Source organism: Sceloporus undulatus, chromosome 4, assembly GCF_019175285.1.
Source record: "Sceloporus undulatus isolate JIND9_A2432 ecotype Alabama chromosome 4, SceUnd_v1.1, whole genome shotgun sequence".
Taxonomy (NCBI): Eukaryota; Metazoa; Chordata; class Lepidosauria; order Squamata; family Phrynosomatidae; genus Sceloporus; species Sceloporus undulatus.
This window is the reverse complement of record NC_056525.1, coordinates 21,342,755-21,365,650: the sequence shown is the minus strand read 5'-3', so window position 1 is coordinate 21,365,650 and position 22,896 is coordinate 21,342,755. Positions and strand designations below refer to the sequence as shown.

At 44.2% G+C, this 22,896-nt stretch overlaps 1 protein-coding gene across 1 annotated transcript in view; it reads right to left on the bottom strand.

Moving 5' to 3' along the window:
• AURKA (aurora kinase A) overlaps nucleotides 1–22,896 on the bottom strand; it is a 90,647-nt gene that overhangs the window by 58,271 nt on the left and 9,480 nt on the right. The window contains exons 2-5 of the mRNA XM_042462499.1: nucleotides 16,315–16,329; nucleotides 14,769–14,877; nucleotides 13,512–13,703; nucleotides 11,593–11,731 (exon numbers count right to left, since the gene is read on the bottom strand). Coding sequence (XP_042318433.1) covers nucleotides 11,593–11,731; nucleotides 13,512–13,703; nucleotides 14,769–14,877; nucleotides 16,315–16,329 — 455 coding nt within the window. The remainder of the gene's footprint in view (nucleotides 1–11,592; nucleotides 11,732–13,511; nucleotides 13,704–14,768; nucleotides 14,878–16,314; nucleotides 16,330–22,896) is intronic.

The window sequence follows — 22,896 nt, the reverse complement described above, 5'->3', positions numbered from 1 at the left end:
TGAGTGTGTGGTGTTGTAACTGAAACCACACAAAATGTGCCTCGTACAGGTTCTGTGTACTTTAGAAATCAGGAGGGGCTGTCTCTTTATGATCCAACTATGTGGAAGTGCTCTTACATTCTATATTCTGCTTGGGGGCATTCTGGAGAAAAGTATTTTGTCCCCCGGCAGTCATAAAACAGGCCTGGAGGGGGAGGGGGTACATGGAGCCTACAAACCTGCACTCCTGCTCTATAGTAGTAAATGAAGTTTGGTCATAGAACTGTAATTGGTGGGCATACTGTCTACTCGTTTATGTTTTTGGATTTGTTTGTAGATAGAAGGAAGAAAAAGACTATAACAGTCGTCCCTCCTGATTTGCGGGGGATACGTTCCGGACACCCCCCCCCACGCAAATCCAGAAAATACAAAGTGGTGGGTCCCCATTGGTTACAATGGTTCTGCTGCCGGTGCGTGCGACACTAGTGTGCACCATGTCCCTAGTGCTCCCATCCGGAGGGAGATACCGAGACCGCAAGGGAGGGAACGAGTGTAATTGTAAAAGGTTTTGTCCTGCATAAATATTCTGGCTTACTAAGTGTTCCCATTTTACCCATGCCTTTTGGTATGTGGGCATAGTGTAACCCTTTAGCATAATACTAGCCATACCCATTCATATTAATATCTGATTACTTCATCATAAAAGGCTCAATTTTTCCCCCCACCAGTATAATGACTGAACTGGCGGATGCTCTATCTTACTGTCACTCGAAAAGAGTAATATCATAGGGACATAAAGCCTGAAAACCACTGCTGGGATCAAATGGAGAGCTAAAAATTGCTGGTTTGGGATGGGTCCCGTGCATGCTGCCATCCTCTAGGTAAGAGTACATGGAATATTCAGTTCAAGAGTGTGTTTTAATATTGTGAGAATATACCAAAAAGAATGTGGATGATTCAAACAGGAATTGGATTTTTTTTGAGGTGGTCAGTTATGTGAAAACAGCTTAGCAATTGTTTCTGGTGCCTAAGAATCCGAAGGGAGGGAAACGTCTTTTTGGAGCTTTTTAGATTCTAAGTGAATGTTGTAGCTTCAGCGCCTAAGAGTGTCTGTGTTCAGAATGCAAAGTATATTCTCCACAGGATAATGTATACTGCGGAAGCCTGAGCAGTGCATCTTCCTTCATGCCCTGTATTTCATGGCTTAATCCTTTTCGGCATGCAGCATCGGGAAACAGATATTTTCGGTCTTAGAATGGTGGTTGAAAGACCCTCTTGTACCCCTGTTGAAAACCTCTGATTTCTCCAAGTATGCCACATTACCTCTTAATTTTCTCAGTGACAGTGAAGAAATAGAGAACAGTGTTTGTCCTTAAGCTGTGAGCTGGAGCTGTTTAGATGATTAACACCAATGAAATTCCATTAAAGGGTCCAGAGTAAGATAACTTGGTTAACTTATACCCTAAAAGTGGCTAGTTTGAGCAATTTAGCAGTGGTTGTTAAACCAAATCTGCACTTAGGGACAGTAGCACCTTAAAAAAGGTGGTGAACAGGGCTAAAAAATGCAGATAGTTGATGGAAATATTTTTGTAGTTGCATCTGTTCTAAACAAACCCTGCTCTAGGTTATCAAATTTCAGTTTGTGTTAACTATACATCTTCCACATTTTAGGAGGATCAAACCTGTGGTGGTACCCTTGACTACTTGCACCTGAAATGATTGAGGGTAGAACACATGATGAAAAGGTACCTGGTGGAGCCTTGGTGTCCTGTGTTATGAATTTACTGGTAGGAAAGCCCCTTTTGAGGCTGAAACATACCAGGAAAATAATAGAGCTATTTCAAAGGTAAGCAAGATTTACATTATTTGGTGCTTATATAAGGATCCTACTTATTAAGCCCGGAATTTTCTGCTGGAGTGTTACAGAACACCTGTATCTGGCTTTTTGAGGGCAGTGTCATTGCCTCAAGTTTTCTGGCCCTTTAAGGAGATTAGAATTTTCTCCTTGCTAAAATGTGTGCTTTACCCTATCACTATTATTATTATTGTTGGTGTTGTTTTGTTGTTATTGTTATGTATTATTACATTTATTTATATTCTATCTACCCTCTTCTCAAAACTGGGACCCAGAGTGTCATACAAGATTAAAAACAGTACAATTTTAAAAATAGAAAATAGTACATTAAAAACAGAATTAAATTAATACAATATTAATACAGGTTGCCATAAAAATAATAATAGTTTAAAAAGATAAAGATGTTTAAATACTTTAAAGATACAACAGAACCATTAGCCTGGTAATATAGGTGGGTTCCGATCTTCCAATAAGTAGCACTGATAGCCCATACAAAAAGATTATTCATTTCCAATAGCCTCCTTAACAATTTTTCCCTCGGAATTATATACAATGGACAAAGCAATACAATATGATGGAGAAACATCTGGAGCTTGATCAGTGACATACACGATTCAAAAATGTGTGTCGTCAAATACCTGCCCCTGGTCACCATTTGAGGGGTGTACATTCATCTTGCAGCAAAAAGGCCTTCCTCGACATTCAGCAGTGAAAGGGTTTGAAAATAATCCGGATCCTACCCTGCAAGGGGGGGATTGACCAGTAACAGGCTGGGAGAACACAACTCTAGGAGGAGTTTGGATTGTACAGTTGATGTCTCCGCTCTCTGCAATGATGACTCTATAGATTCACACATACGCCTTTTTCGGTTAGTAAAAGGGAGAGATCAAAAGGGAAACCACAAAATTACTACGTTCAGGAAAAGTTACCCACTGGCATATAGAATGTCAGATGTCAAATAGATCCATTTAAGACCTGGATCTGGAAATGTAGCTTAAACCAAAACTTCTAAGTCCATCAACAAGCATATTGAACAGTAACGGTTTCTTTTGTTTAAAAGGTTGACTACAAGTTTTCCTCCTTTGTAACGGAAGGTGCTTCGGGATCTGATCTCAAGCTTTCGGGCAAACCCATACCAAGGTTGCCATAGAAGAGGTGCTAAACATTCATGGGTTACAACACACTCTACAACTCCCAGCATAGAATTGCGAAGCACTGGGGCTACTGATGCTAACTACTAGCACTACGGGCACAGTCAAAATGCAGTCATAGCATGGAGTGCATCACAGGTTTTCACAGCAGTGAAATACATTGATGGCAACCCTGTATGGCAAGCCAATATATGAAGCACAGATTGTGACTTGAAAATTGGTTAGAAGGTGTGTCTGTGGCAGGATAGGACGTGCGCGTGTGTGTGTGGAGGAGTTGGAAGTTGGGTGGGAGCCAGGGGTGTGGGGGTGTGTCAGGGCAAGGGCATTGAGGTTGCAGGTCAAAGAAGGTTGGAGGGGTAAAAACGGTAACATACGGAGGAAGGCCGCGGGCAATGAGCCAAACCGTGGGAGGCACAAAAGTTGAGGTTTGTTCTCAGCCAGATGGCGGCTATTCCTGGGGGGATCCGTCCTTGCGGGCTTCATAGCAACAGAAAATTGTGGGTGTCATGGTAGTGTGTGTTGGATGTCGTGCAAGAGCAATCCGCACACCCGCACAGACGGAGCGGTGAAATGCACAGGGATAGTGGTGTGTGTGTGTGCGTTACTTTGTCGTTAAATAACGGTCGCCTTTGGTGTGTAAGGATAGTCTTGGAATAAAAATTTTGAATAATGTGTCGACGGTTAGGGGGGTGTGTGTGCGGTGTGCGTGGGGTGTGTGTAGGTGGTGCTGTCCCCAGAAGTCGGACTGCAGGTCATGCATGTGGGGAAATGGCATGTGTGTGTCTGTGGCTTGGAGGAAATCTGACGGTAGGTAGCGAATTGGGACGTGTCCGATGGGGGGTGGGGGAAATGAGTATATGCGTGGCTGGGTTAAGGGTAGCTTGGTAACGTTGGAGAGGTAGGTGTGGAGGTGTGTCAATAGCGCGGGAACGTGTGCTGTGTGTGGTCTAGTGGGTCAGACCAAAAGAGGGTTCGTGCGTATACGTTGGGGTGGTGTACTGAGGAGGAGTGGGAGGTGGTTGTAGACATGGGGTGGTGGGGGGAAACGGCTGGGAAAGCTCATACTCAGTGGCAGACAGACTAGGTCACGTTTAAGTGTGTGTGTGTTGGGGGTAACTGAGAGGGGTTGGAAATGCGAGATTTGGTTGACCTACGGGGTGCTGTGGGACACCGTGCTGTAAAGTGGTTAATTGTGGGGGTGTGACTGGATTGGGTGCGAGAGAGGGGGGCGCGCCGCGTGTAGGGTAACCGCTTGTGGTTGTTAAGGTACGGGAAATACAAAAAAGTTAGTTGTCGGTTGCAGATGAAAAACAAGATGAATGTAGATTTGGGTACGAGATGGAAAGATCGCGTTCGAGATGGGGGATGCGGGTGAGAGTTAAGCGGCGAGCGCAGTCATTTATGCAAATGCCTTGACGTTGATTATTAAACGGGAGGGGAAGAAGCTTAAACTAATAGGTAAGTGACACTGCAGTATGGGTGCTGTGTGTTATAGTGGAGGATGTAGGGGGGGAAACTAACATGAAAATTCGAGAGAAGATGGAAGGAAGTGGGGTGCGCGTAACAGGGATGTTGGGGGTGGTGTGGGTCGTGGTTGTGCTGTGGGTTGGCGGTCGCCATTTAGAGTTTGATGATGGGCGGTGCGTTGTAGCGCGGGGCGTGTGTGTTGGGGGTGGGAAGGTGGCAGAAGATATGGGATAAAAGTGGCATCCTGGTATTATGGCTGTGCTGTAAGGGCAAAAGGCCGGCGGGGCCGAGCTGGTTGCCTGTAGAAGAATGTGGATAAGAGGTAGAATTGGGTGCCTAAAGGGGTGCCAAGAAGGGTGTGAACAGAAAGCTCGACGCGTACGTGTGTGCGCGTGTGTCGCTGCCGCCCGGGGGTCTTGGAACCGTCGTGGCGCCTGAGCCCCTGGAGAGGTTTCTGAGCTACCTGTGGAGGAGGGTAGGCAATGCGAGATTTTTGGAAACACAGGTGATGGCCTCATGGCTTGGAGGAGGAAGAGCAGGCTCTCAATGGGCAAGTGGTACGCGCTTGCCGAGTCACAGCCAAGGACCAGCGCAAGGATTAAGGTGGGGTTCTCCCCCCCACCGCCCCCGGAAAAAGATAGGAGTCCAGCCAGGCGTGGGCTTGGACAGCTGGCGGGTGGGGGTTTGATGAGAAAGGACTAGCCCACTCTTTGCCGTCCTGTCGTAGTACAACAGAGGATCACTAACAGTATCTCGGTAAAATTTTGCAGATAATAAAACACTAAAGTAGGGCATCAGAAGCAAATTTCAATACAAAATTTGGTGTGGATGTTTATCCAATCGGAGCCCACGGCAGGCTATGCCCTGACAAATGATGGAGACATAGTGGATTGAAAAAGTATCTTTTTGTTTTGCAAATGGATGTTAAATGTTCCTGGACTTGACCAATCTCCCAGTAACCACACAGCCAGGAGGAGTGCGCCCCCCGACTGCAAAAACAGCCCTCCAATGCTGTTGAACTGAGAACAGAAAGAGCAAAATGCAGCCTGCTAACATCTTCCAATTTTTTTTTTGTACTCTTTATGGTTTTTAACCCCTTGCCTATAAGCTTTAATGGCTGGGGCCATCACTGGTGATTTTTGGATGTTGTTGGGGTGCGCGTTGTGTTGGTAGGTCTCTGAATATCACACCATGTTGTCCCAACTGACACTATACGCGTGGGGGTGGGTGGGTCCGGCGCGTGCGCGGCTGGGTGGGTGAAGGACTTAAAGCTCCATAGAGTGTGTGGCGGGGTTGGGGGCGCGCCATATGGAGGGGTGTTGGTGTCGAATGTTGGGCGTTTGAGAAGTAATTGACTTTTTCTGAAATAACTTCTGGGGGGGAGCGGGGTGGAGTCGTGGGGGGGGTGGTGCTCCTTAGTGGTTCAACAACTGATTATCGTGTTAAGCGTAAGATAGAACGGGCCTGAGTCGTGTGCGTTGCTATAGGTATGGTGCGGAAATTTAAGAGGGATTTAGAACGGGCACGCACAGGTGTGGTTTCATTCGGAATGAAAAGGGCGTGTGTAAGGCGGAGGTCGGCGTTTGTGTGAGTGAGTGTGACGTCCGGGAGAGCTAAATAGGATGCACATATGGGTCAGAGAGTTGAATCTTAGCTTCGAGTCGTAAATTACAGGTATGATTCTTAAAGCAAAGTCAGCTTAGTTTTAGCGTCGTCCCCTTTACACAAGGCAAGGCCTGAAATTGGTAGGAGCCAATAGGGGGAATTTCTAGGAAACGTTTTTTCAAGAGAGTGCCGGTATTAGCCTGACTTGACATTAAATGGCAAGGGGTAGGAATTTAAAAATCAAATCAGCGACCTCATCCACATGCCATTTTTATAAGGTTTTTTATTATTTAGATCCATGAAACTTCATAACCAAAAGATAGAACTAGTCTCATCAGGCGCATGCCTGATTCCCTATTGGAAAAAAAAAGGCTGGGAATACAAACCTAATAGTATTCATATTCAGGAACTGTTGGTGAGTTAGGCGAGGGTTGGTAGGAGGGGTGGGGTTGGTCAAAGGGGTTACCAACAGCGCACATATTAGACATCTCTGGGGCTCCCCTACCCTGCATCTAGGGACAGCCCATTTTGGAGTCTTGCCCAATACAAAGGAAACTTACATTCTGGTACAGGAGGTAAAACTTACGGGGAGGAGGAGGGGGAGGAAAAAAAGAAGGGGGGGGGAAAAGCTTTGTGGTCAGTTGCCCAGTGTTGTACTAGGACTCTGGAGACCAGGGTTCAACCCCATTCACCTGTGAAAAATCTGAGTACATAGGACAAGTCATAAAAATGAGCCTCAGAGAAGGCAGATGGCAACCCTCCTGAACAATCTGGCCAAGAATACTCCGGAAGGTGTTCGGAAAACACCTGCTCTCTGGATCCCTGTCGCACAGTCGTGGTTACGGGCCCAGGGGGACCGGCGGGAACAATCATTTAATTACCCGGATAGTTAATTACATCTCTGGAGGGATGGCTTATGTCCTCTCAACGTAAATTGGCCATGGGTGAAACCTATTTAAAAAAGCCCTCCCGTCGACCGCCCTGGGTACAGTAATACTTTATCGGCGCTTTTTCGCTGCTACCAATTGTTGGGTAAGGTGATCGATAGGCGTTATGCGAATCCAGCTTCAGCGGTCCTTGGAGTGAACTTGATTATCTGGACCCTTTCACAACCTGGCTTCCGGCGGTTTACGGGGTTGAGACGGCCATGGTCGCCTTGGTCGATGATCTCCTCTTATCATCCGACGGGAACGGGTCCCTTCTGGGTTGCTCTTGGACATCTTCAGCGGCTTTCGATCCGATAGACATGTACCTTCGGGGCGCCTGGCAGAGGTGGATCGTGGGGCACTGCGCGCCAGTGGTTCCGGTCCTACCTCTCCGGGTGAGGTCCCGATGGTGCGGCTGGGATGACTTGTGCTCTCCGGAACGAGAGCTCCTGGTAAAAAAACCGGTGTCCCTCAAGGAGCATTCTGTCTCCCATGCTATTTAACATTTACATGAAACCGCTGGGAAGATCATCCGAGACATGGGGGCGGCGGGGTTATCAGTACCTGATGCACCCAAATCAGTTTCTCATTCCTCCGTCTGAGGCAGTGGACTGTGGGGATGGCGTCTCTCTCCTCATCGGGGCCCTTCCGAGAAAGTCAGTAATGGGCTGGATTAGGGAAAACGCGACTCAAGGTAATCCAGAAAACGGAGGTACTAGTGATAGGTTCTCCTGTCACAGGAAGGGAGGTGGTTCCACCTGTCCTGAACGGGGTACAACGCATCCCCGGTAAGGACTCACGTGCGCAGTCCATGGGGTGCTTCGTGACTCGCGCTTCAACCGACTGCTCAGTTTAATGGCGACGGTCAAGAGCAACTTCCATAAGCTTTCGGCGTATTCGCAGCAGCTGCGCCAGACCTGGCACCAGAGGGACGCTATAAACGGTTTTGTACAGTGCTCTGGTAATTCGAGAGCTTTGATTTCGGCAATGTACTCTAATGGGGCAAACCCTTATAACGCAAACTCGGAGCTCTGCAAATGGTGCAGAAATATGGCATACCGGCTGGTCATAGAACTGGCGCCGTTTTCCCCAGGACCAGACATATAAACACAGAAACGTGCTGAAAGACCTCCATTGGCTGCCCAGCGCTTCCGAGCTCCTGGATATAGGTGTGGTTGAGCACCCTATAAAGCCGCTAAATGGCTTGGGCCCGATACCTAAATGGATCCAGCCTTCTCACTGTACATTCGCCCGCACAACCTCAGAACGTCTGGGCAGCATTACGAAGGTGCCTGGGGGCTAGGTTAAGCCTCCCACCGACCCGGAGGCATTTTATCCATGGCTGCCCCAGGGGCCTTTGGAATACGCGTCCCCACCAGAGCTCCGCGACTACCACCCTGGCCGGCAATTCAAGGAAGGACTTAAAACCTTCCTGTCAAACAGAGCATTCCACGATTAAAATCCTGTGGGCCTCCCCTCCTCTTTCCGTGGCCAAGAGGGTTGGGCGAAGGGTTTTTTGTTTTATCCTCTTGACTTTTTGGTCGTGTTTTTTAAATTGTTAGTATGGTTCGCCTGTAGAAGTGTTTTTAATTGATTATGGCACCATTGTTTTTAATCTCTGTTAGTAAACCGCCCGGAGCCGGAGAAGGGCGGGATATAAATAAAAATTTTATTATTATTTTTAAGAAATCCAGCAATAAGGTTTCGCCTTCAGATAGCTGTACGTCAAGAAAGTGCTTGAAATACAGTACACCAGTAGTAAAGAATGGCTTTATTAATATTATCATTACCATTCCGGGCAGAATATAACAAATCGAGAGTGGGAATGGGGCAATAAAGAGAAGAACCTCCAAATGTGATTGGATTGCTATTACCCAACACCCCCAACACCATGGTTTGTACACTAAGGGCTGGTGAGAGCTGGCAGGGCACAGAATAGCATCGGGAGAAAGCAAGCACATGTTTCCCACCTCTTCTACAGGAGTTCATTTTACAGGACAAAGTGGCATGCTCTCATCAATTCATACAAAAAAAGACACGGCATCAAGTAAAAGGCCAATTAAGTCTGCCAGGAATAAGCAATTCAAACCTGCTAATATTTCTTCAGAGAGCACTTCTCTGGAAACACTGGGCTGAGCATCCTGTTTGTACTAGGGAAATAGTAAGGGACTGTAGAATTAAGCCACGCACCATTACAATCGCAGCAAACCATAGGGCATCCTGCCACCACATATCAAAAGAGCCTCCACAGAAGGCTACCTTCTTAGTCTCCGCATCCATTTCAGGTGTTCTACTCTCCAAATGTTGGATTGTCCCCATGAAGACAAATTCTAGGATTGGGTCACTCAAGGTTTTGGTGGAAAAACTTCCAATCTAAGCCTGACAATAAAGAGGGTAGGGGGAGCAAGCGGTTTGATGCAGTGTGTACCAGGGAGATCAGAGATTCGATTACCCAGTGTTGCCATGAAACCAATGATTGATCGATGGGGAAAATCGGACACCGTCTCAGCCTCAGGGGAAGGCAGAGGCACACCACCTCCGAACAAATCTTGCCAGAAAACCCCTTGATAGAATAAAAGTAAAGAATTTAAAAAATATAAAGTTAAGCCGAAAAAAGGAAAAGCTGCGCTAATTTAGCTGTAGTCTTATTGTATCTTTTATCACGTAAATGTTTTCTCTTTTTCTTTGCTTTTTTAATAGGTGAGCAATATTGCAAGTAATCTAGATGGTCTTTATTTTACAGAAATTGACTTTAAAGGTGTGGAGTAGCAGAATTTTCTAAATGATTTGTTTATTTTGCACATAACCATCCGGCGTAAGCAGCATATTCTCGATGACACTCTTACACCACAGGAGTATTGAATAAGAATATTAGATAACATATCCATGAAGGTGTGAGTGCCAAAATAGAGGTGACAGCGGGAACTTATATAACTATCGGATATAGTTTTTGAGTATATTATACTAGTTACGTACATAAGTATAGTAAGCACCAATTATAACTCTAAGGTATGTAAAGAGAGTACACTTTAAACAATTGAGCTATATAAATGCACACATGCAAGTTTAAAAGAGCTTTTTCTCCCCCCCTCAGGGCTCTCTGTTGGTTGTTTTCTGTTTTCTCTCCGAAGTAAGGATTTTGATATGCGTGTTATTAATTCCTTTGTTTAATTTGGTAATCAGAACAGAAAAAATAGAAAAGATGGCATTTCAGAAAGAGGTATTCCCATATGGCTTAATTATACATAATTATGCTTCTTCCTTCTCGTGAGAAAGGCAAGGGCTTTTTTTTGTACATGCTCCATTCTCTAATTTTCTCTGCCCATAATTTGTTTTTCTTCTTTGCTTTCATTTTAAAACACGACTACAGGCTTTACACACTTGTCAGGATGATTGCATTGACTGTAGAAAAAGTTAGAGGTCTTAATATTATATTTCCTGAAACACAGGGATCCCTAAAGTTCTAAAGCCTCCTGGGCTTTTAAAAAATGGAAATAAGAACAGAACCATACAACAGGTAGGCAAGGCAGTACAGGGCTGCACTTGTCCCCTTTTAATATGCAGAAAAAATATAACACTATTCCCCATCTACTTCACAAACTTAAAACAGAAGAACAGCCTACCACACACACACACACAGGCACTCCTCTCTTTCCAAACACAATTTCCCCACTCCTCAGCTAGCTAGTGCAGCAAATAGATCACCATCATAAACATGCTACTTGGACTATTTTTGTTGTCAAACACAAGGGTGGGAGGAATGGGTAACTCCAAGGCCATTTGAAGTCTCAATCCCCAGTCCCCTAGGGGCTTATTTGGAACCATAAAAATTACCAAAAAAATGCAGACATGGGGATAGTGATGAGCCAATGTAGCCTTCAATTCCTGAGCCAGAGATGGAGAAGTACAGGTAAATCAGATGTGGGCTGCCTGTTGCCTGTTAATAGGCTATAGGCAATTTATTTCCATTTTTGCATTCTGCTGACTACAATACCAAGCAAAAAGCAGTATTCATCTTAAGAGTTCATTCTGCTCAGAAGGCAGACAGTGTCCTATTAACTAAAAAAAAAGTATGCAAAAACCCTGTTTTGTACAGTTTTGCAGAAAAGCTATGAACTCTTTTTGCATAAGCAAACTGCTACCATGGAAAGTAAAGAATGAATTCTCTCTCACACACATATCAACATTTTTTATACTTGATCTAAAGAACAGAAAATTTAAGTATTGCTTTGTCTCAGAATAGTAGAAGGGATAAGCACTCTAGCAAGCCCTTTTCCATCAAAGAAAACTTTTGGATATGGATAGGCAACCTTAGGTTAAATCCAGTCACCTACAGTATGGAAGTGGTATAATGGTTTCAGTGTTTGACTATAATTCTGGAGACCAGGGTTCGAATCCCCTATGAAAATGCCTATGAAAATCCACAAATTGACCTTGGGCAAGTCACATTCTCTCAGTCTCAGAAGAAGGCAAAAGCAACACCACTCTGAACAAATCTTGTCAAAAAAGCATAATTTCTGGACAAAACCCTTTGTGTCGCCATAAATAAGAACCTGAAGGCACACACCACCACCAAGGTTATTCACAAAATTTTCATTCAAGAACATACAGTCGCTGTTCGCTGCTCGTCAAATTTGGAAAGCTTTTGGAGTTCTTTGTATACTTCTCCTCGAGGTGCATGCTCTAGGATTAAGTAGACTCTTGTTGCATCATGGAAGTAGCCATATAAGCGAAGTATATTGGGATGCCTATAAAAAATGCATGTTTTATGAAAGACATATTTACTAATGGAACACTGTTACAAATTCTTCCCTTGCTTCCATTATACAACTTGATTGCAGAAACCAACTACAGTGCATCCTTCACTTACACAGGGGATCCATTCAGGGCAACTCCCCCCCTCCCGCCTAAGGGAAATACTGCATATGATGAAGCCCCATGTAAAAGAATGGGGCTTGTGCCTGCGGCGCACATGCCATTCCCTCTTCTGGTATGCTGCAATTTTAGCCAAGTTCCCATTGGTGGCTACTATCAACAGTAAAAGTTTCCCCTTTGATGCAATTGTCTAGTCGTGTAACGGCCAGTGCTCATCTCTTACTAAGCCGAGGGAGCCAGCATGACTGCACCACACTGTAGTCATGTGGCCAGCATGACTGCAGAGATCAACAGTAACTATTGTCAACTTCAAGGAATTCCCCATGCCACTACTCTCATAGTGCCTTAGTTCAAATGCTCTCTGAGAACCAGGCACTGAGGATATACCCCATGCCGCACAGAAGGCTCCAGTATTAGAGTAGCAATAAAGATTTTTGCTCTGTCAAGCTAGAATAAACCTTGCCCAAATGCTTTTAAGCCTTCTTGGGGAAAACATAGCTTTTCTTGTGCTCTTTTACCTTATCCCTCATGAAATACTGTTTTATACAACTTATTGCAAGAATTTAGACATTCACTTTTTACTGCAGCTTGTTTTGTAGCCAACTCTAATAGTGTCACAAAATGTCTAAGTTTCTAGTAATGATTCTCACCATCATGTTTAAAATGGAATGCCTTTACAGGTATCAGAAGGTGGACAAGCCAATATACTGTCATTTGTTAGAGTCACGCCAACAACTTACAATTAACACTGACTGATCCTTCACCCTCAGGAGAGGAGAAAATGTTGGTAGAAAGACTGGAAATCTACAGTTAAATGCTTTGGGAAGCAGTAATGAAAGAGATATCTATCTAAAAACACTTTGCAAAACACAAAGCCAAAAACAGTGAATAAATCTGTCTCAACTCCCTAAAACAGTTCTTTTATAGTAATCAAATGTCCTTCAGTGTGCAACACAGCATGCCTTTGAAACAGTTCTCTGTACTACAAGCCTTTCGGCAAGTACCATACATACTCACATATAAGTCGAGGGCAAGTTTTGGGGGCAAAATTGTGGGATTTGAAATGACCCATGGATAAGTTGACGGTAAAACTTAAAGTGGGTAAAGGATGGAGCAAAGGAAAACAGTGTCAAAGCACTTACAAAATTCCAGCAGGCATGATTGTGCTCACCCCTAAAGACTGGATGGATGAGAGAACAGAGGGAGCTCAATGCTTTCCTTTCACCAGGGGACGGTTCCTCTCTCTCTCTCTCTCTCTCTCTATATATATATATATATATGAATGAGTTAAGGTACAGTACTTACATTGACCTGTGGATAAGTCGACTTGGGTTGTTGGGGGTCAGTTTTTTTTACTAAAATTTCTAGACTTATATATAAGTACATACAGTATACTTAAATTCCTAAAGCATCTTCCTGCTATTCAACTATCCTAAAGTTAACAGCACCATGACTACAGCATATCTGCAGTGTCTTCCATACAAAATCTAGGTTAAAACTGAAAGTGATGCCAGCAACAAACAAAGGAGAATCATTGTAGCAGGGCTCATCTCCAGGGCAGCTGGACACATTCTTCAGAAATTCCTAAAAATCAGATTTAGACACATTAATCCTAAAAAAACATGCAAGATAGCCATTTTCAATCAACCTTACCGAAGGTGAGACTGTATTTCCACCTCTCGACGCAGCTGATGTTCAACACCTGCTTTTTCCAATTGTGACTTAAACAAGACTTTCAGTGCCAGAATGAACTTGCTCTCCTTTTCACGAGCCAGGTACACATTCCCAAATTTCCCTTTGCCCAAGGGACGTCCAATTTCAAAGTCATCCAGTGACCACTGTTTTCTTTAATAAAATAAAAAATGAAAGTAATCTTTCATTTGCTAACTTAAAAAGAGCAAGCAGTTGTTTGTGTCTTGCAAAAGCAGGCAGTTAAGTCAACCCACATAACCCTGATGCAAAATTATTCCTCTTACCGGAAAAGACAACTTTAAGGGGTACATTTTTGTTTCAGTGTTTAAAATTATCATTTCATGATGTAAGTACTTAACTTTATCATTACGAAAATAGTAAATCACTTTCTTCATCCTTAATTACAGCATGCATCACAAATGTTTATAGCGAAATATTAGAGCCCTGGCAAGTCAGATCAAGGTTATTCAGCATCCTCTATCCATGAGGTGCTACCTAGATGTATAGGAGAAGCCCACGTGAAGGCAAGCAGATTCCCATGCTTATTCCCCATGAAGTGGTACTCTGAAGTTTGACTATAACTTGGTAAACTTATTGTATTGGACAAAGCCTCATAGAATAGGCTAGGTAGAACAGCACTAGCTATGCTTTCTGATGTATTCTGCGACTAATATTACAAATTGGTTATTTTTCTAACTTCTACCTCTGATTGTAGAGATTTCATTTACTACTGTGCCCATGTCCTACTCTGGAGCAGCAGAAAACAAGTCTGTTCAATATGACACTCCTTCAGATATTTAAACAGGTCTTAACCTTCTCTTCTCCATGCTAAACACACACTGCTCCCTAAGTCACTCCTCATGGGGCTTGTTTTTGAGACCTTTTACCATTTTGGTTGCCCTCCTCTGCACAAGCTCCAGTTTGTCAACATCTTTCTTGAATTATGGTACCACAATTGGACAGTGTTCCAGGTGAATTCTGACTGAAGTAGAATAGAATGGCACTATTACTTCCCTCTGTCTAGACACTATACACCTTCTAAAGCCCAGGAATGCTGAGCAAGGATCACTTTTTCAATGCACAACAAATGCTCAATTCTATTTCCTTGAAGATTCCTGTACCCATAAGACTGTACTTGTACATGTAACCATTAGATATGATAAAGACTCCCTACACCTTCTCAAGTTTCCACCCACAGAAACAAAATATACAGCTCACTTTTTTGTTTCACTTGACTTTGTTTCCCCTTTACTTTCATTCTTTGGATCTGATGCCCATTTGTTTTCAGTCTTCTGATCTGGTGCAACTTCTGCTACAGGCTTTTTCCCTGCAGGTAGAAAAGTTCATTTTTTATGGCAGTGCTTAAAACATGGAAAGATATTCTTGTGTCCCTTTCAACCAATACTGAAACCAATATTGAAACTGAATCCAGACAAGACGGAGGTGCTCATGGTAGATGTAGTGGCCGCCCTGAAACCAAGAATTGGGGTGCAACCTCCAGTCCCTGGATGGGTCACACTCTCCTCCATTGACTGTGTTTCGCAATCTGGGGGTGCCCTGGACTCGCGCTCCTGATGACAAATCAGTAAATGCGACGGTCAGAGTGGCCTGTTATAAGCTTGGCTGCTGATATGCCAGCTGCGCCCTTTTCTAGAAGTAGGGATCTCGAGACAGTGTGCACGCTCTGGTAACCTCACGCCTTGACTTCTGTAATGCACTCTACATGGGGCTTACCCTGTGCTTGACTCGGAAATTACAGCTGGTTTCAAAACATGGCAGCCAGGCTTGTCCAGAACACTAGGAGGGCCACATTACCCGGTTTTGTAGGTCCGCTCCACTGCTGCCTATCAGCTTCCGGGCCCAGTACAAGTGTTGTTTAATCATTTGTTAAAGCCCTAAATGGCTTGGGTCCAACTATCTCAGGGACCCCTCCCTCCCGTACAATCCTCCCCGCGCTCTCTCCGGTCCTCTGGAGGAAACTTACTGCAGCCTATTAAATCTAGGCTTGCGGCGACCTCCCAGAGGGCGTTCTCTGCTGTCGCCCCCAAACTCTGGAACGACCGCCGAATGAGATCCATCAGATAACATCATTTAGACAGCTTTAAAAAAGCAGTCAAGACGGATCTCTTCCGGCAGGCCTTTCCAGATAACCTCCCGGCCCAGGTTCCCTGATTCCCTCCATTCCTCCCGGGACCCCATCTAGTGATGTTGAGGATCAACAGAGGATATCACTGGTTTTTTATTTTAATTGTGGTTTTTATGCTTTTGATATTGTGTTTTTAATATGTCATACTGTTTAATACTGTCTTAAGGGGGGAGGGATAAAATGTTTTTAATTGTTATTTTATATTTTACTCGTTGTCAACCGCCCGGATTGTGTTCCCATAGGGTGGTATATCAAATAAATATTATTATTATATACCCAGCTGACAGTGTTTTTTATTGAAATGTGCTATATTTTTCACTTGTGAGGCTTGTCCCTTTGTTGTTTTTGTCATTTCTAATTTTATGGCAACCCAAGTTGAACCTATCACAATTTTTCTTGGCTATATTGTTCAAGGGGGTTTGGCCAGTGCCTTCTTCTGAAGCCGATAGAGGGTGACTTGCCAAGGTCACCATGTGGTTTTCATGATGGTGGGGATTTGAACCGGCCCTCCAAAGTCTTTGTCCAACACCAAACCACTACGTGGCAACTCCCCCTTTAGTATATGGGAAGCCATCAACAATTTTGTAGGAAGTCAAGACACTTAAATAGTAGTAGTACCAGGCAGCGCAGGCGCTGAGGAGATTTCTTTGGTTTGTTTGGATTTACACTTTTTGATGTTGGATGAACAAAGATGTTTTCGGTGCTGCTTAACAACTGGTTAGTGTGTTTTGATTTGGCACCCGGTTTCTGTAGTGCATACTCCTCGCTGGGCACTTTGCGCGTCCGAACACACCTGTGCTTCTTTATTTCCATGTGTCTTGTTCTGAGTCCACGGACCACGCTTTGGACCATCTAAACTGTTTTGCCTGCTTTGAAACATACCTGTAAATAATATGTGAACTCCAATTTTTTTCAGTTGTGGAACTATACATGTGAAAAAGATCAGAATCCAAGTAGACCACAAGCTAACATAGGTCAACAATGCAATGGCGGCAGCTAACAAGCCAATAGGATCTAGGCTGCATCAACAGAAGTATACTGTCTAGATCAGAAGTAATAGTCCCACTATATTCTGCTTCTGGTTAGGCCCCCACCTGGATATTTTGTGTCCAGTTCGCGGCACCACAATTAAAAAGGACTGAGAAACGGGAGTGTGTCCAAAGGAGGACAACTAAAATGGTGAAGGGTCTATGGAAAACTATATGCCCTATGAGGAATGACTGATGGAGCTTGGGGCTGTTTACCTGGAGAAGAGAATGGTTGAAGAGCGTGATATCTATAGCCCACCTGGTTTAAATATTTTGAAGTGATGTCATGTTGATGGAGGGAGCGAGGCTTGTTTTCTGACTGCTCCCAGAGACTAGGACCCATGAGCAAACCAATGGATTGCAAGCCTCCAGGAAAAGAGATTTCCACCTTACACATTAGAAGGACCACTTCCTTGACGAAGTAAGGGGCTGTTTGACAATGGAACCCACACTCCCATCGGACGTTGTGGTGGAGTCTCCCTTCTTTAGAGAGTTCTTCAAAACAAGAGGCTGGAGGATCGCCATCTGTCGGGGATGCCTTTGATTGAGCATTCCTGCCATGGCCAGGGGGTTTGGACTGGAATGGCCCTAGTGGTCTCTTCCAACTATGATTCTAGGTATCTATCCTTGCACTCTGCCCAATCCTTCTATAACAAAACTTTTTAATCTTCTTCCAAGGAATAAAGTGTCCAGTTTGAGATATTGACATTTGTCTATCCTGCTTATATGGACACAGCTGAGGCTGACCTGTCTGATGGACAGTGGGGGAATGGATTGAACGATCACCATCGAGTTAATCTCTTGACTACTGAAAAAGGCATAGTATCACACTATTTTCCAGAAGGTGAAGGTTAACCTGTTTCAGGCTGAGCTTGCTTTCAACACAAATTGTGAGCAATTTTTTATAGCTTACTTCTTTATACTCATATAACAACAAAGATGTAGGGTGCTTCAGAAATTATTCAGCACAAACTCAGGCAGTATTATTGCTGTAAGAGACCAAGTAGTCTCAGATTCTGTTTGTGTCTGAACACAAGCCAAGGTTAACATAAGCCTTTGTAGCCACAACATTATAGGAAAAACTGACAGAAACACTCCACAAACATCTCCCATGCAGCACTCAATACCATCAGCCTGGGCAATTCCACCCCACGAAATGGAAGCAAAGGTACTCTCAAGATCTATGGGCCTTCTGATGAAGAAGACAATCTCAGCACAGCTTCCTAGCCTTCTGAACAAGTACCATTATCCATGCCTTTAAGCCAGGCATGAATGAACAATGCCTCTGTACTTCGTGTTGGGGGGGGTGGGGAGATAACTAACAACTAAAGATTGCCGCGAACCAGTCACAATAAATCAAACCATATTGACGACCTGACCTGCGGGAGGAGATCCGTTCATAATCGCCACCCTAGCCGGCCGTTTAAACAAAGGCCTGTTAAGATGGCATCTCGGTTCCGGCAGGTGCACTGTCCATATTAGCCTCCCCCTTGCTGTCATAACGGTTGGACCTCTTCTCCCTGTCTCCTACTGCCTGAAAGATAAATTGTCTGCTACCAAAACACCCTTAATTTGAATTTAACACATTTTTAATTTCGTTATTCAGTTACAGTATTGTGCGACTTTACTACTTGTTTGTGCCTTTCCTCCTCCCACCCTATCACGTTGTTGATTTGTACTGATTGGGAGAACGGGTTGATGGAGGCTGGACTCTGACATGCAGAATTTTGATGTGTATATTGTTACTATACATACTTGGTATTTTCATCATTATTTTTGTAACCCCCCTTGATTTCCCTAGGGAAAACAAGGTAGGCTATAAAGTAAACTCATAATTATTATTATTATTATGATTTTATTCTTATTATTGTATTAGCTCCCCATGTATCGATATTTATTTAGTAAGGTTACAGGAGTGAGGGCAGCCCAAATTATGTATGAGCATTTTATTAAAAAAATCATGTTAGACTAACGAACCCCATGCTATACAATCCCTAAATAAAGATTCAAACACTGGTTTACATGATTCACACAGGTTGTCCAGACGCAGAATGAGAAAAGATCGAACTGCAGAAACAGACTCCATTGGAGGACTGTAATATAGTTATCCTGGAGGAAACTTGGAATAAGTGCTGTATTCACAAAGAACAACCCACCAACCATCAGAGGTTACCACAAATGGAAACTTTTTAATGCCCCCCCAGAAATGAATGATGAGAGGTGAGGTCACTCGCATTAGCTAAAAAAACTGAATGAAAAAAGGTTTGATGATAAGCTCCCACCTTGGTTTGTAGTACAAAAACTATCAATAAAATGTTTTGCCAATGTAACGGGGGGGGGGGGGGGGGGGGGGTGGGGTCAGGTGAGTGCTTGAACAGAATATCTACCTTGAATGTGGAAGATCACAGGAGGGCATTATGCCACGGTTTTTAGAAAAAGAAAACCGAACTCCCTCCCCCATGTACCAGAGCTGAGATGCCACACATATGCCTCTCATTCCCTCATAACATGAAAAACTGACACCCAGCCTGAACACTCCTCTGAATCCCATGATTCAAAGATTTGTGCTGGATATTATTCCACAAAATGTGCAACTATAGCTAGCTGGTGGGCACCAGATTGCGTTAAATGCCTGTACTGCTCTGCATGCCACTCACTCACAAAACCATTTCAAGGTTGCAATAATTCAAGACCAGCAACAAGGGCTCACAGCTCAGGCTTGCAATCCATTCTGAGGAGGTTCGCTAAAATGAGAACCCAGATTTGTTGGGGGCAAATTTAGCTTATAGGTTGTAAAAACACGCTTTAACCCACTGCTTAGGCTGTGGATGAATCAGTAAGTTATAAACGAAGCCTTGTTTTTTTGTCTTTTGAAAATATCCGGTGGACGGGCGGTCACCCAACTATCAACCGACTCATACATCTAATACAAGGCATATTTACATATGAAAATCACAATTAGAAAACACTAGGCTCATTATCAGTTTGCAAAGGCCAACAGTGATACTGTTTAAAACATCATTGAAGAGATAGCATTTTACCTTGTTGTGATGACAGGATTGCTCATTGCAGTTCTGCTTTAACCTATATTTTTGCCATTATTGCTTGAAGAGAAGAAAAAAGGTTTTGGTCAGTTCACTATAGGTTGCAGGACTCCAACTTCCAGATTTTTAAACTATCCCAACATGGGCCTTTCAGAAATCTGATATGAATTATTCTCCATAATCTGTGAGCCCAATCTTCCATCAAAAAAGCATACCTTGAAAGGTTTGTTGTCGCCATCACAATCTGATATGGCATTGCCACTCCATTCTGGTTGAAGCAACAAAAAAGCCCAAAAACCCACCCTCACATAGCAACTGAAAATGATCTGGGCGAGCAAATACCAGGTGCTCTTAATGCCATATTTCAAAGGCAACTGGGGCCAAACCCACCTCTTGCATATGGTGCCCAGCCAGTCGTAAGAAGCCCTAATAGAAACTATATAGAGGGTTTTTACCTTAGAGTCCAGTTAGGCAACTTGAGGTTATATACACATGGCAACACCACACAGCAGCTCAGAGTTTAATAAGGAACACCAGGATTTTCCAAAGCAAGTTGTCAACACAAGACACTAAAGCAGATCTATGACAATAACCCAGAAGTTACCATCTAGGAAGAAAATTTAACTGCATGCCCTAAGAGCATTGTTAAAATTTGAGGCTGCATCTGGCACTCAAATATAATCCAGACTGAATCTCCACTTTAATTGCCATGGCTCAGTGCTATGAACCTAGGAATTGTGGTTTTGTGGGACATTGCTCCTTCTCTGTCAGAGAGCTTCTGGTGCCAAACAAAATACCAGTTCCCAGAATTCCATGGCACTGAACATGCAGTTAAAACGGTGTCAAACTGGGTTTGTTTCTATAGCTCAAATGCACCACAGTGAGACAGGTCGCTTGTGCAAAGCAACTTATCCATCAAGAATACATATACCGTACAGTACTAATGTACTACATGAGAAATGACATGAATTGGTAAACGCTTCACAACTTTTGCCTCGCAGGTTCTCAACCTCTGAAAGTCTCTGGAACTAGTCATTGGGATCTGTTGATAGAAAATTTTCACAAATGCTACCGCACACCTTTTAACTACATTCGGAGCCAATGGAGCACTAGAGCACAGTCTTGTTTCTCCGCTTGTTTCTTCTTCCCCTGAAATACCCATCCCGCGTTTTAAAAAGAGTTTAGGCAGGCAGATGGTCATTATGACCGAGCCCCGAAGCATCCAAACTCCCTTCCAGCTGTGGGCTACAAATGTAGTATGGGGGAGCTGTTGAGCACACACACACACACACAACCACATCACTATGGATTCATTTTGATTGTACTTTATATTATTATGAGGGGAACAGACCTGCATCCTGAATTCTTCACTACAAGATATTAAACTATCTGGAACAGCGAGAAACCTCTGGCTTTAAAAAAGTGTATGAAACCAACGTTGGTGTGTCACTGGCCTCTAAAGTAGAATCAAAGAATTGGAGAGTTGGAAGAGACCACAAGGGCCGATCCAAAGGCCCAACCCATTCTGTCTGCCATGCAGGAACTCCCAATCAAAAGCACCTCCAACACATGGCCATCCAGCCGGCTGTTGGAAAACCTCCAAGGAAGGAACTCCATTACAAGCCAAGGAGTTTTGTTCACGGTCGATAGCCTAATTTAGAAGTTCCTCTAATATCTTGTGGAATCTCTTTTCCGTGCGTTTGCATCCATTGGTCCTGGTCCCTAGTCCTCTGGAGCAGCAGAAACAAGCTTGCTCCCTCCTCAATATGACATCCCTTCAAATATTTAAAACAGGCGACATATCACCCCTTAACCTTCTCTTCTCAGGCTAAACACCCCCCAGCTCCCTCAGTTTGCTCCTACATAGGGCATAGTTGCGCAGACCTTCAACCATTTTGGTCCACGTCCCTTTGGACACGCTCCAGTTTTTCACATCCTTTTAAAAGAAATTGTGGTGCCCAGAGCTGGACAACAATATTCCAGGTGGGGCCTGACCAAACAGAATGAGTGGCCACTATTTCTTCCCTTGATCTAGACACTGTACTTGTAGTGATGCAGCCTAAAATGCATTGGCCTTTTTTTGCTGCCACATCACACGACGGTTGACCCATGTAAAACTTTGGGCCTACTTGGACTCTCCCCTCAGATTCCTTGCACATTATCTCATTAATAGAAGTATATTTCTAGCAGTAGACGGAAGCGGGAGCGGAGGGAGCGGTCCCCTGTTAAATTGTCACAACCTAAACCTAGAAACATAACCCGGTTTGGGCAATGCTTTAAATTTTCTTTTGTCTGGTGTCTTTGCTATGGAATCTGGGAGTTGGCGTTTTGTTTGTGGGCCAAGAGAGGCGGAGCTCCGCTCTGGCCCCACAACAAACGCCCAACTCCCAGAAATTCCATTAGCAAAGACCAGACAAAACTAAAGTCTGCCAAACCGGGTTATTTCTCCAATGGGATGCAACCAAAGGCACTTTTCCACCAAAAAGGCCCATACAAACAAAAAGAACCCGGGGTGAACCTAGAAGACTCAAACCCAGCCCTCCGCGAAGCCCCACTCACCTCCTACAGATCCTTCGCTGTTTGGAAATTCAAATCCTCCGCCCGCCTCCTTCACTCCTTTAAACCGTTCCCGCTCTTTGATTGGCCAGTTTCACGGCTTCCCTGCTCGCGCGATTTGGCTGCCTCAGCAACATGGTCCGCCCCCCGTTCTACTGGCTTCCACTTCCAGCTGAAGTGAAAAATGGTTGCCTTTGCAAGGGAGCCAAGCCTACGGACGCTGCGCCCACGCAGAGCCACTCACACAAAAAAGGCAAGGATGACTAAGATTTGAATTCGAAATGGGGGGGCTGGCCTGTGCGACAAAACGGATGGCTGTCTGAGGGACGCGCCTCTCTCCGCACGACGACGCCGTTTTGCGTAACGCGGGCCCCGCGAGTTAGTGTGGCCTTTTGTGTAGTTCGCTGGGATTGTTCTCCTTTACGGAGTTGCGTGTCTCCTGGCCACGTCCCCCTCCGCTTGTTGCAACGGTGAAGGAAGGAGAACCGTTACTCCCCTTCATTTTTCAATTAGTGCTTGAAGGGTTCAGGCTGTGTTACTGGGAATGGCGCTCCCATTTTAGACATTTTAGG